General features: G+C 40.8%; 1 protein-coding gene across 1 annotated transcript; it reads left to right on the top strand.

Moving 5' to 3' along the window:
• The first annotated feature begins 1641 nt into the window (after positions 1 to 1641).
• Positions 1642 to 14841, top strand: ATP6AP2 (ATPase H+ transporting accessory protein 2). The gene is made up of 9 exons (XM_065070095.1): positions 1642 to 2064; positions 4747 to 4877; positions 6920 to 7048; positions 9357 to 9452; positions 9651 to 9788; positions 10152 to 10205; positions 11585 to 11734; positions 12803 to 12919; positions 13751 to 14841. The coding sequence occupies exons 1-9, from the start codon at positions 1995 to 1997 to the stop codon at positions 13943 to 13945; spliced, it is 1080 nt and encodes a 359-aa protein (XP_064926167.1). The 5' UTR covers positions 1642 to 1994; the 3' UTR covers positions 13946 to 14841.
• Positions 14842 to 15098: the final 257 nt, after the last annotated feature.

The raw sequence follows: 15098 nt of genomic DNA, 5'->3' as shown, positions 1-15098 counted from the left end.
CTGCTCGATAACCCCGATTTGCAAGAGCCTCGCAACCGCAATCTTTAGACTTGCAATCAATACCCCATTGTTTATGTAACTGAGATACGACCTTCACGAGGGCTTCCATCCTCCCCACGGGTCCGGGAGCGTCCTCCCCGCTGGGCTGGTCCTGCCGCTCCGGCTGCTGTTCACCTGAGCCCAGGCGATGATTCCCGGGTTTCGGCACCACTTGTTGCCTCTCAGTAGGCAGGGACGACCTGGTTCAGGAACAGCACGGCAACCGCACCCCAGGTCGCTCGGTCCATCAGCACGCAGACACCAATGTGGTGGACGGCAAATGGTGTTTATTAACAGGTAACACAGCGTTATATATCTTAGGTTTATAACGTCACTTCCCTCTGCTTGCCTCACATACTCCTACCTACCTAGGGAGGGGCTACTATCTTTCCGTACAGCGTGAGATTTCGAAGTATTTTTGTAGGTGGCTGAAATTTCTAAATGCATAGCAGAATAGCTCTGGTCAGATAGCTGTACAGTCAGTAATCTCTGGCATGTTCAGCACATAAATACAGTCTTACCATGTGGATGTGACTGCGCTACTGTGTTACAGAAAAACACATAAAATATTCCCTGCTACTGATGGATTTCCTGTGAACATACACACATTGCTTTCTGGGGAATACAGGAGAGAAATAAGACAATCTTACTTACAGGATATTCTCAACCATGAAATGGAGGTCTTAACCTCCTCAACTACGTGACAATTCACCCTCAAAGCCTGGTTTTCTCTGCCTCAACTTGCAGAGTCTCATCAAGACCTCTGAGCCTAACAGGGTACAAAGACCCCAATAATACTCACAAATTGATTGCTCATGGCCTATTGCTGTAATACTACCCATACACTAAACAGCATGTACCCAGCTGCCTGCTTCTATAGATAAGAACAGCTGAAGTGAGACAGCAGGGTTGGGACAGCAAGTTCCTGTTACTGTAACTGTTCTCAACAACAGACTTCCAGGGAAGTGGGCAGGGGGTTTCCAGACACACTTCATGTTGACCCCACTCCTTCATCAGCTCAATGGGCCAAACTAAGGCCTTGAAGGTGCTTCCCCCATAAATATCCAAACCACAAGTGATACGGAGGCACCCAGCTCACTGATTTAGCCTTTTCTTGCCTTTCAGGGGTGGAGTGCTGAGGCAGGTGACAGGCATAAACACACAAATTTATTATTATTTCAAACACCATTGAAGAGAGAAAATAAAACCCAGAACTACCACTGTTCCTCCTGATGAAAGAAGCGCTCTCATTGAGAGACTAGCTCTCCCTTAATATGGATGCTTGGCCTCTCCTCTGTGCCTCCTCAGGCACACCAGGTGTACGGCTAGATGGGCACAGGAGAAGAACAGGTAACACACAGCGCCAGAGCCCAGACCGGCCCTCATGCCCACAGCCTCACAGCCACACAATCAGCCCAACGCAGGTAAGAAGAGGGTACATCAGGCGCCCTTGCTCTCTGAATGGTGCATTTGAATGTCAATCAGAGCTCCCTCCACCCGCGCTTCCCTCGCGGTTGTACTGATAAGAGGTAGGAGGGGCGAGACCCCGATCCCTAGCAATTCGATTGGTCAAATCAGCCGGCGGGGCTCCGCCTCCTCACCGTTTTCCTCTCAGTTTACGGTGAGGGAAGGAAAGCCGTCCAGAGATCTCTCGCGATCTGATTAGCCAAGTGGAAACGCCACTCAAGTTAAGACTCCGCCTCCCCGGCGGGACAGCGTCTCAGCTGATCGGTCAACCCCGTGACAGGGTGGGCGTCACTGGCGAATGGTCAGTTCCGTCAGTCACTCCTGGAGAATCCCGCCCAGCCGCCCCGAATCTCACCTGCGGATTGGCTGCGACGCTAGTCCGTCAGCTTTCCCTCGGCGGTGAGGCGCTCGGCGTTTTCTGTCCGCCGGTGCGGCCTGGTGTCTTCTGACCGGCGTCTGGCAGCGCGGCAGCTGGCACCGCGGCGGCCATGGAGCGGCGCGGCGGGGTTCCATGGGCCCTGGAGGTGGCGATACTGGTGACATCGGCTTTTCTCGCCGGTGAGCCAGTGGGGTCGAGCCAGTGTGCGGTAGCGCTGGCGCCGGCCAGCTGCCACCAGGGGCGGGGAGGGCTGCGGGGGTTGGGACGTTGCGGGGGAAGGGGCGGCCGCGCGCCTCAGTGGCACCCGCCGCAACGGTTGGGAAAAGGGCACGCGAGCGACTGGGGAGGGGGAAGGGAGACCGCGAGCTTTGTGGGGCGGGGGGGTGGCCCGGGGAACGCGCGGCCCTGTGCCGCCTGGTGCACCCCAGGAGGGGAAGCCCCGCCTGGCCCGGGCCCCGCACATAACCCGTGGCTTCTCCCATCTGTGGGGCAGCGTTCGGGGTGTGTGTGTGCCTACTAGCTTCGGGACTGAGAGGTGTGGGCAGAGGGCCGCCACCCCTCGCTACAGCTCCCTGTCCCCTTTCTCCCCTCCTTCCCCCCCCAGCTCCCCTAGGGACTTGGCTGGGCCACTTCCCTCTCCCTTCCCAGCAAAGGGCCCCGCGGAGCGTTTTAGGGGTACGCATTTTGTTATGCTCTATTTTGTTACCTCGTACGGATTTTCATGTTTTGCCAAGCTGTTTTTGCGGTCATTAGAGGTGGTCATTCGTTGTGAGTCGGGTATGTGATGTGTGCTTAAGGCTTCCAGGCTCTGTAAATGGTTTTCACGCAGTACAACTTAGTTCTTCAGTCCAGGTTCACAAAGGCTTTTGAGAGCTGAAGTTCACCTGAAGTGCAGCTTATCTAAGGTAGAAGTTTAAGTTTTCTGTAGGTGGATGAATAACAGTATGTGGAATGAATTGCACCTTGGAATTTACTGTCTAGACTTCACTGCATATGTTGCCCACTGGGGTGTCATGGTCAAGCAATTACAGCACATCTGAGGAAAAGGCTTATGTTCCCAAGTTTAAATTCACTTTTGCTCATTGAGACCTTGAACAAGTCTAACAAGGCAAATTACGTTAAAAAGGGTAATGCTCTAATTTTATCTACCTAAGCAACCCTGTCCCAAGTAAGCCAACTTATCCTAATAACTTATGTGACTATCGTATAGTCTTGTGGAAAATTAAAGCAACATGTGAAATCCTGCACACAGAGCAAAAGTCTTTGTGGCAATTTTGTAAATTCCTTCCTAAGCAAATTGGTCTGGAAACATTTATGTTCTTCCAAATATGGGTTGTTACACTGTTAAAATCGATAGCAGGTCATCCAATGAACACATATCAATTTAAAACAAAAAATGTTTTCATCTGCTCCATATACATCTGTTGGTTTGGCTTGCTTCCTTACTTTTGCCACCCTTCCCCGACTTGCATTACAGTACTTTGTTCCTTTAGTATGTTTATCGTAACATAGCTCAGATTTACTGTCAACATTTGTATGCATGATCATGATCAAGGCTTTAAAACAGCATCTTCAAGGTCAGATGGGTTAAATTAATGTTAAGAAAGATTGTAACTGCACACATCAGTTTATTATTGCACTATTTTTGTAAATAGCCTTTAAATTTGCAGATGCTCTGGAAAACTTTTATGTAGCTGCTTGGATTGGTAACTAATTTTCAGTGGTCATATGAGTAAATACTTATTTTTTCTAAAAAAAGGTTATCTTACTCATGTAATTTTGGAGTATGTAGTCATATTGATTATATAATAGGAACTCAAAGTCAGATGGCCTACAAATATTAATTGTTCTCTTACTTGATTTTTCTCAAGTCTTGTGTCAGATGAGTTTTTTGGTAGAAACATACACAGATTGCTCTTGGGGCGATATGTCTGAATTTTTGCATTGGGCATGTTACTGTTTATATACACTAAATAAATTTTAAAATTTATTTAGATAAATGTTTGTGTATGCAGTATTGCAGTTATGCTTAAGTGACTTTAAAATAGGAAGCTAGACTGAAATAAGACCATCTCTTATTTCATGGAGCCCTCTTTGACTTTATTACATGATAAATTTCTATCATCATACAACAGATTAGAAATAATGCTTTTAGCCAACTTTGCTATTCAAGGTAATGGGGAAAAGAGTGAAGAAGGGATCACAAATAAATGAAAACCCAACATGAGAAGCACTGCAGATTGTGGCTTCATACAATCACTTTAGGTCCAGTACCTCATATGAGGAAGAAGAATGTCTCGTGATGTCATGTGGCTGAGAAGGCAGAGCAGGGACACTGGAGCTGTTCTGCAGAAGCCAGATTGTTCCTGGCAGTGCTCTGTTTAAGCCAGCACTGACTCTGCTCATCCTCCTGGCTCTGGGTTTGGTGGCTCAGGCTGTTGCTTGTGTGAAAAGAGATGTTATGCCAAGCAGTGCTGGAAGCAAATAGAGTCCTGTTGTTGCATAGCTGCTTGTGAACTAGCAGGATTTTGTAGTCTACCTGGCTCTACTGAGAGGTAACTCTACCACGTCTGAGCTGTAACACTGCTCACAGCCTGCCATTGAGTTCTCAGAAATGTACTGTGCTGTTATTTGAATAATTGTCCTACTTTTTTAATGTGGATTTGTCAATCCTTAGTCATCACTGTATTTTGTCATTTTGTATTCCAGAGCATTAAAATGATCGGTTCTTATTACTCATCTTACATAAATTGATAGGTGTGAGAACAAGGAATAAGGAATCTTATTAAGCTCTAATATATTCTCTTTTTTTGTGATGTAAAAGAAAGATTGTGAAAACTGACAGCTTTTTTTGGTTTTAGGTGTATGTGGTGATGAATTTAGCATCTTACGATCACCTCAATCGGTTGTTTTTCGAAATGGAAGTTGGCCCATTCCTGGTGAGCGGATCCCAGATGTAGCTGCATTATCCATGGGTTTTTCTGTTGAAGAGGTATGTTTCAGGTCTTGATTTTGGAATGCCTCTGAAACTACAGACCTACTCACTTAACATGCAAATCTTCCTATCATGTCCTGGCGTATATAAAATATCATCATGTTTGTCTTGAGGAATGTATGACCTGTCAGTGTGGTTTCCAAGCATAGAGCTATATCAGTCATATGAGCAGCAAAAGGCTGTGTTAGCTGGCTGATTTGAGTCACCAGTTACAGAAGGAAGCAAGCCCATGGAGTCTTTACTGTGGTGTTCTTCAGTTTTTCTGAGACCCAACTACACGCTGTATCCCTCATCCGCAGTCACATACTGAGAATGTGCGGAAACAACTGTTACTTGCATACAAGCTCTCCATGGCGCTCGGCTCTTGGGTACTCTAAAGACTGTGAAAAACGGCTTGGCTAGGCAGGTGTGTTTTGTCAGGTCAGCAAGCTTGTCTGCTGGGCATAGTTAATAAGAACAAATAAACCAAACAGTTAGGAAGTAATCCAAAGACTCAAAAACCTGATTTGTGGTAGTGTTTCCCAAATTAGCTTTTTGAACACACTTTTACTCATGTTTAAAGTGAGGCACATGAATAGGAGCCCTTGAATTGATTCAGTCTTGCCTACTGGAGGCTGTTTCCCATTTCTTCCATACTGCAGCTGTGCAAGAGGTCCGATAAGGCTGGTTTTAATGCAGGTCTGTTTAGCCTGTGTTTTGGAATTTATCAGAAAATATCTTGCTGTCAATTAATTACTTTTTTGTCTCTGAGCTAGTAACATATATTATACATCAGATGCTATTGTGTGCATTGCATGTAAAGACACCCAGAAAAACAGTGGGGTTTGGCCCATTTTGAACACTTGACTGTTGGCATATTGGTTATCTGGAGGTGTAACATGGTTATAATGGAAAAAAAGTGGTTTAGTACTCACTCTGTGCCTTTGCCAAAGCTTGGAATTAATCTGCTTTGATGGGTTTGTAGCATCCTTTAGAAATAGTTCTCTGTTAGTATTATGTCAAATCCTAAAAGCAGGCAGGGAAGGAAGTATTTACGTTTCCCTATTCAGTTAAGCCCTGAAGCTGAAAGTTGTCAGCATTGTCAGTAAGGCAGTGAGAACCCTGAGGCAGCTTTCAGCCCTGGTATGGAGAATAGTGCAGGGCCCAAACACTCATTCTGCAGTTTACATCGAGGGTGTAGTCCAGGAACATAAGCTGGCAGTGCAGTAGGTGCACTGTAGAGAATTTAGAATTCTTACTGTTCTCAACAACAGTCATTCAATATTCCTCTCCTGTTAAGGCAAGATAAAGCTGAACCCCCTTTTTGTCCCTGATGCTTTAAAAGGTTTTTCTTTTGTTTCTTTGAGGTGATGCAGACCATAACATCAATGACATTTCATTATAAAATCCAAATTCCAAACAGATTAATTTGTATTTTGTACCGGAATAAAGCAACCAGGTAGCCCTCACTGTGCTCTTACTGATACATAATTGTAGTAAACTACTAAGGAATCTTTTAATGTTTCTATTCAAATTTGTAAGTTTTAGATGAACAGGCTGTTGGCAGATTGACACTCACTCCCTCCCTTCCCCCTTCTCCCCGCCTCCTTTTCTTTCTGGTACTGAAAACATTAGGGTTTTGATATGCCTAAACCTGCTTCTCTGGTGTTTTGTGAAATGGTTGTGGGTTTTTTGTTTTGTTTTGTTTTTTAATTTCATTTCAGCCTTCACTTCTTATATACAGACTGTGACGTTTCCAATTTAATTGTGGGAAACAGCTCCTGATATATCCAATGTATATAATGCTTTCTCAGTGTAGACGTTACTTTGAAAGTACTAGCAGCTAACAGTTCAAACTAACAGTTTCTTCATGGTTAACTTGCAACAGCATTATTCAAGATGAAAGCATTCTAGTGTTAACTTAGTTTCCCATGAGATTTCCAATAGGCTGTCCTGCACAGAAATATTAACATGATAGTAAGTTATTTTGCTGTAATGGTGGGACAGGGCTCCTCTCTTTCTCCCTGTAAAATACAAGTTTTTTTACCATTTTGTAATAGGACCTTTCCTGGCCTGGGCTTGCTGTGGGTGATCTGTTTCACAGACCACGAGCTACTGTGCTGGTAACAGTGAAAGGTGTAGACCAGCTGATGTTGCCTGCGAAGGGGATTTCTTATCCTATTGAGAATGTGAGTATCCACGTTAGGAACTGTTGCATGATTTCTGTGACTCTTGTGATATAATGAGAATTATGTGACTCTCTACTGTAGTCCTTGACTTGTTTCTTACTTCACTTGAAGTTCACATACTTCCCTAGAGTGATGAATTAGACTGTATAGATGAATAATCCAGTCAGACTCCTGTACAATGTGAAAGGCCTTTAAGATCACACAGGGCCTCCTCCTGTTCTGAGTTCAGTAACGTGTTTGACCAAAGCATATTTTCCTCGAAAGGCATCCAGTTTTCATGTTTGTTCTAAGAGGCAGAGAATCCACTGTTTCTCATGTTAACTTATTGATTCATACTCAGAATTATTAACATTTTTAGCTTCTGCTGAGTGTATGTGAAATATAGCCCTCCGAGACACAATTTGATTATACTATATCAAAAAGAAAACAAACGCTACATTTATTTGTCACTGTCTGTTTTTGCTGAGATTCTTCTCAAAATTGTCATATTATCATAGGATCGTTTAAGTTAGGAGGGACATTTTGAAATCATCTAGTCCAACCCCCTGATCAAGCAGGGTCAACTAAAACAGGCTGTCCAGAACTGCGTCCAGTTGGGTTTTGAATATGTCTACAGATGGAAACTCCACAGCGTCTCTGGGCAACCTGTTTTCTTGTGTTCACATAGAATTTCCTGTTTTTAAGTTTATGCCCATTGCCTCTTCTCCTGTAAAATGACTTTGTCCACACACATCTTAACAGGAATACAGTAACTTATAACTTGATAACGGTACGGTGTCTACTCCCTCCCCTTTATAAATACATTGTCTGCTTTTTTCCATTTTGCTGCAGTATTGGATGAGTTCTTCATGTTGAGCTGTTGCTTGTCCAGCCCACAAACTGGTTTCAAATAAGTTGTTTTTTTTAGGTTATTTCTAGTTAGTTAATTCTACTTATCTTGGAAAACTTTGTTTTGCACCAGTTTACCAGGCATTTCAGCGCTCTGTGACTGCTGTGCTCCTGTTAAGAATTATTACTGATAATTTTATTATTTTGGTCAAACTGTGGAATCATCAGTGACAATGTTAAACAGTGTTTTATTTAATATTCTCACCCTGTTGCACACCCCAAGATGAGGTGATGATTTACTTGTTAAATTACTTTTATAGTTATCATGCAGTCTTTTAATCTATTTTGAGATATCAGCATTTAATTGGAATATTATGTGGCTTTACATTGAACTCAGGTCAAATTCTGCTTAGCATGGATCTGCTTTCACATCAGCTTTCAAATACAGCTCACTACTTCAGGCAGAGTTACATTTTTACATTGCTGAAATGCTATCTGGACCAAAGCTTATTTAGGGTTGTCTGTACCTAACTGTGTAGGTATTGCTAACTTGCAGAAACCTTAAATATACTTGAAGAAGTCTTCAGTTGTATTTGCACTTGTAACTTTTATAAAGTTCTGATGTGTACATAGTGCATATTTTCTCTATTTCCCATTTATAGGAACTAATATTCCTGATCTTTAATTGTTTAACTTCTGCCGTGGCTTCAAATAAACTGCCCCAAATGTATGCTGGCAAAGTAGTCGTTCTCCACTATTCAAGAATAGTTTCAAATGATCATCAAATGATCATGAGTCCATGTTCGGGACTGCTGGGTACAAGTTATCCTAGCTTACAGACTTACTGAAATTTATTATAAAAAAATATTTTATGCTGTTTAACTAGCAATTGGAAATGTGCCATTCTGTTTCTTTTTAGATGAAAGCCAGAAGTAAGTGTTTAGAAAAACTAACAGTTTTATTAGCTTGCCAGTAATGGCACGATACTATGCTAGGATTGCTTTTATTCTTTGTGATTTTTTTTTAATATGGCTCTTTTCTTTGGTGTTTCAGCAGTTGGTCTTTCTGCTGCTATATTTTCATTCATCAATTTCCTATGGTTCATAATTTTCCATTTGCACTAAGATGGATTTCCCCTTTAGTATTGCTTCTATATTTGTTGGTCTTGCTTTACTGATAAACAAAGCTAAACTCCTAGCTTAAGTAAGCCTCTTAATTACACAGTCATGGCCCCTTGGATTTCTTAAACACGTATTGTGTCTGCCATATATACAAATAAATTGTCTGTTCATAGATAGTTGGTGTTTTGTTTTGCATGGTGGCTCCTATTACTTGTTCTTATTACTTTGGAAATATTCATACTCTTTGCTCAAAAAGAGGTTGTCCTATTTTTCCAGACTTCTGTACTTAAGCAAATTATCTCCTTTTATATCGTTATGGTCTGTTTTACCCACAAATCTAACTAGACTTTGTCTTACAGGCTGTTCCTATCAGTCTTGACAGTGTTGCGAATGCTATTCATACTTTGTTCTCTGAGGAAACTCCTGTGGTCTTGCAGCTGGCTCCCAGTGAGGAAGTGAGTATTGCTTCACTTCTTGTTCCAGATGTTCTAAATAGTAAACCTCTCTCCACTTGTGCAGTTGGAGCAAAACCAATTGATTAAATGAAATATTTTGCATTGGAGAGAGCTTGCAAGTATAATTGATTATTAACGTGTGACTGGAAAAACTAAAAACTAACCTCTGTTGTTATTAAACAATGGCTGTTCCTGCAGAGAGTGTACATGGTGGGCAAGGCAAACTCCGTATTTGAAGACCTTTCTGTCACATTGCGCCAACTGCGAAACCGCTTATTCCAGGACAACTCCATTCTCAGCTCCCTTCCTCTCAACTCACTCAGCAGAAACAATGAGGTAAAAACCTTAAATCAGTGGGAACTTTTACCATTTTTTTTTTCTATTATTCTTAGTTAGATTGTGCTTTTCTTTTTGTTTTGTTTTGTTTGTTTTTTTTTTTTTCTTTCTTCTTTTTTCCTCCCCTTCCTTTGCCTTGGAGAGCCCTCTCTAATTTTTTTTCTGACTGTATTCTAAGAACTAAGTTTCAAGGTTTTTTTGTAAGTAACTTTATTGAAAGAGTAATTTCCTACTAGCATGTTCTGATGCTGTAGCAGACATAACTTGTTATAAAATACTGAGACTTGCAACAAAATGAGACTTCCTTAACTTTGGTTTCATTAAAGGAAATACCTGTCTCTTTCTTTCTGCCTCTTCCCCCAGGTTGACTTGCTTTTTCTGTCGGAACTACAAGTCCTACATGATATTGCAAGCCTGGTAAGACTTTTAAAAATGTTTTTCCCATCTTATGTCACAAACTTCAGGGTTCTCATTTAAAGGTAGAGAAGCCGTACCCAGGATACTTGGCAACCAGTGACGTGAATTCAAGTGTGTCATCAGTTGGTTGCATCAGTTTAAATAATGCAATCTCAAGCTATTTGTACCAGCCCTGCCACGGGTGGAAGAAAACGAGAAACTTTATCATCTGTAGTTTCTTTTGTATTGAGTTTGGTGAGAACAAGGGGAATTCTGAGCTGCTATTTCTCTATACCGAAAGACACATGAAGTGCTCAATGAAGGATTTGCTGGAGCTTTCCTTGTTTTCTTACCTGAGAAGTATAATGGTAGTTAAGAACATGTCCACAGTTTTGCTTCAAAATATCATCATAACATTTTATCTGGAAAGACTGGAGTGACTTTTGTAATATGAATAGTGGTGGTGATAGATATGTTTCAAGGGAGGGATGAACTTTCCATTCTGACCTTTTTAAGCAAAAACTTTCTTATGTTCTTTTTACTAAGAAGCTACTATCTTGTTGCTGGCGTTTGGGGTACGTGTTGGGATTTTTGTCCTTTAAGCTGCAGTGTTAAGCAGCGCTCAGCTACTTAAAGTGAAAGAAAAAGTAATGAAGAACTCCGAAGTTCACATTAGGTGAAGGCCAGTGGAGAGAAATGGGGCCCTTGAGAAAATGGAGTAGAACAACTTGGTTTTGTCTTGCAGACTAGCAATGCTGTAGTTAAAGTAGATTGGAAGACAGGAACAGATTACGTTCTTTGCTTTCAGACTGCTCTCTTGTGCAGGCAAATGTCAGTGCTGCAGCTTCACACTTGTAGAAGTGCAAGAATATCACTACTCTCCTTTGAGATAATTTGAATTCCATTGGTTGGATTTCATGACAATGGGATGATACTTATTAAGTAAACTACTTTTGTACTTGAGCAACAGCAAGGCAGAAGATGTAACTTACTCAATTTTGCAAGGGCCAGCTTCAGTGGAGGGAGTAGTAGTTATTATCCAAGTGTTGCAGTTATGTATATCTTTTTTTTTTCTCCAAGTTTTATTTTTATGGCAATTACTGAACAAGGATTCTGATGTATAAGTATAATGTTTCTTTTTAGCAGAGCTCTATATTACACGTATATAACGTCCTGTTAGGAATAGAAGCTACCTGATCATCTGCGTTCTTCTGTAGAATAAGAAACAATTGTGGACATCTTGTAGTTACCTGGGAAGAAATTCCACTTCCCAATCAATATGGAATATGACTGCGGAAAGTGAGGCTGAATTAGTCCCAGCAAACTTATTTTGTGAAATGTGTTTTTAAAGTAACCTGTGTATGAATTGATTTCTTTCTCCCCTCCACGGTGTGTCAAAGCTGTCTCGACACAAGCACTTAGCCAAAGATCATTCTCCAGACCTGTATGCCCTGGAACTGGCAGGTTTGGAAGAGGTTGGAAAACGATATGGGGAAGACTCTCAGCAGTTCAAGGATGCTTCTCAAATTCTTGTAGACTCTTTGCAAAAGGTATGCTTTCTACCTAATGAACAAAACACACAGGAAGTGTTTTTTGTGTTAACTACAAGGGAGTTAATTGATTGACTGTCCTCTGCTTCGAATTGTCACTTCATTAGCCATGGTGTGACTGGTTCTTGGTTTTGTTTTTTTGGTCTTTAAGATGCAGCGGCTTAGTTAGAAAATTGAATGTTGTAATTTGTTACTCTGTGGGAAGTGTGACTTGGTTCTACAATGTGTTAGATATTTTGCATAAAGGAGCAGGAATATATTGAAGCCATGTATCAACATGACTTGATAAGTTTGTTTTTCCTAAATAAATATCTTGCATTTAAACCACTGGATGTCTCACTAAAACAGGCTCTCAGAAATGCGGAAATATCTATCCCAGGGTACAGTGGTTAGTTTCCCTTTGCTGACAAAGCTGTATAAATCTAAATTTCCAAGCCTCTGAAGACAACTGCTGTTCATCTATCAGTGTTCTCAATAAAGTAGTTCTTTAGTGGGTCTTATGCAATCATTAGATAAAATCTTTATTAAGACCAGTCACTTTTGAGAGTTTCAGAAGCATGATGGAAAAATGTAAAAAGCATGAATTTGCTAAGCCAAATAACTTTTTTCTGTAAACATTACTTTCTGGCCTATTTGCATTTAAGTAAATATATTTAAATAATAGACATATTAGTCTTTGGACCAGATCAAAATATTCAGGTTCATAATTTCCCAGTGGATTCTTGAGAACCTAAATATTTTGTTGAAGCTGACAGACATACAATTGGGAAACCATATGGTGATGGGCCTTTTGTAAAAGGGATGGTAGAATGAGTTTCAGCCCAGAAAGCTGTCATAAGCTACTGTCTGCTGAACAGTGGTCAGGGGGTTTTAAGGAGATGTTGTAAACCAGGTGTAAGTTGGCACTTTCTTAGTGGAATTCTAAAACAGTACAATTTTTTACAACTTCCCCTAAGGTTCTTATTTCTGGACTCAACATCTTACAGTTTAGTACATCTTGCTAACAAAACTTTCCTTAATTCCCTGCTACAGTGTAGTTTAAAAATCAAATTATTTTTGCTTTTCCAGTTTGCAGATGAGATGTTTAATCTGTATAGCGGGAATGCAGTAGTAGAAGTGGTGGCTGTAAAGGCCTTTAATTCTCCCCTCATGAGGAAGACTCGCTCCATTCTCCAGTCTTCAGAGGTAGTATATTTTTCTATATATAATTTATTAAAAGTGAATCAAACTGTATCACTTCTTCACTTGAGCGTAACTCTTCTTTTAAGGACTAGAATACTGACTGTGATTTAGGCATGGGTACGAAGAGGTCGTCTTATCTGTCTTGATTTTCACTTAATCATGTAGTAATTTGGTTTGAAGAGAGAGCCTCCAACCTCCTGCTCAAAGCAGGATTAATTTAGGAGTTAGGTCAGGCTGCTCAGGTCCTTGTCCAGCCAAGTTCTTGAAAAGTCCATGGCTGTAAGTCCCAGAGCCTCTCTGGACAGCTTGTTACAAAGTCTTAACTGCTTTCACTGTGAAAACGTTTTCTCTTACGTCTTGTTAGAATATGCATTTCTACCATTTTCTCCCCAGTACAGTAGTGCGTGCAAGTCCTGCCTCATGGGTGGGGAAAAAATTGTTTTCCTTGACTTGCTGCCTGCGCTTCAGATGCAGCCCAGGATGCAGTTGCCCTTGGTCACTGCAGGGACATGCTGCTGACTCCTGGTCACCTTGTCCACCAGGACCTCCAGGTCCATCTCTGCAGAGCTGCTGCCCAGCTGGCCAGTCCCCAGCCTGTGCTGTCAGGTGGGGTTATTCTGTCCCAGGTGCAGGGCTTTGCAGTCGTCCTCATTGAGTTCCTTTGAATTCCATTAATGTCAGTCACATAATTGCTTTTGCATTTTGTGCCCTAGCATCAGAATTGTCTAGGAAAAAATGCATGTCCTAGTCAGATTGCTTGGATTTTCGATGTAGTCAGAATGTAATTGTGTGCAAGCTAACTTTAAAGTAATACACTTACTTTCTTTATTACAGGGCGAAACAGATAATCCATATAACCTTGCTTATCAATATAATTACAACTACTCTGTGATCTTCAACATTATTCTGTGGATGATGATAGGTCTTGCTTTAGCTGTGATAGTTATCTCCTACAACCTCTGGAACATGGATCCTGGGTATGACAGCATTATTTATAGGATGACAAATCAGAAGATAAGAATGGATTGAACTGCCTTGTATATCAGCGCAAGGAAATGATGAAGAGTAAGATCTCCTTTAAACTGTGTGGAAAACAAATATTCTGACATGGTTAGTTGTGGAATTTTTTTAAAGGGTGTATTTATTTCTAAGTATTTTTTCCCTCTCAAGCCTATTTTAAATGTTAGTAGTAGCACCAGATAGGATTTAGACATTGAATCTGCTAGTTTAAAAAAAACCAATCTCCAAACTAATTGTTATTAAAGCAACATCATTCCATTTTTTTAATTATGTAACACGAGTTTTTGAAATGCCCTGTACTGCCTGTGACCGTGTGCAAAACAGAGAAATTGAAATTATGGTAGCAATGTGGTGTTTGAAACTTTTACACTGGAAGGTTAGAAGTTACAGCTAAATTGTTTTGTTGTATATTATGAACCAGTTGTAAATGTTTGATGTAAATATTTATAATGGCTGTATGTTAGTTTCAGAGAGGATAGTAATTATTCTTTAGTATACTAAATATAGAAATATTTCTACAAGACTATGATTCTAGTGGCACAGACAGCGTTTTGATGCATGTTGATGGCTCCGATGTGAGCAGTAGACAGAAGGATGCTTTACCTGGAACTTTAATGGTTTGGAGGTGAAAACATTACTGTGGCTGGTCTGTCTGATGGAGAGTCTATAAATACTGAAGTAGCACCAGTCCCATCATGGTCTAGCATCATGTACAGTTGAAAGTTCCCATTATGATGCTTCGTATTCCTTCCATTTGTGTTGATGTTGTTGTAAAAAAAAAAAAACACAACCTAAATCAATTCTTTTTGATGATAAGAGTGGACCAACACTTGATTTAAATATACCTGGATTATAGTCCTGCTTCAACCATTCAATAAAACAAAGAACAGTTGTTCTGGAATGCATTTATTCTTTGTGGCTTCATAGGTGTGCCTACTTCTGTAACAGTTTAGTTTTAACTGTGTTTCAAAAGCAAATGTCAGAAGATCACCTTGCATGGCTTAACTTTCCTAAACTAAACACTAAACACAGCCAACAACTTAGCTGTTCATCTCTGTCTTGAATCTTTTTTAGAACTACCCAGTTTTTAGAAACTGTCATTTGCTCTTGTGGTAAAATGAATGGAACATACTTTTTCATCTTCTTGTCCTCTAATGTACGT

The sequence above is a fragment of the Columba livia genome, chromosome 1 (genome assembly GCF_036013475.1).
Source record: "Columba livia isolate bColLiv1 breed racing homer chromosome 1, bColLiv1.pat.W.v2, whole genome shotgun sequence".
Classification (NCBI taxonomy): Eukaryota; Metazoa; Chordata; class Aves; order Columbiformes; family Columbidae; genus Columba; species Columba livia.
Note: the sequence above shows the minus strand (reverse complement) of the source record. Positions and strands in the feature narration are given on the sequence as shown.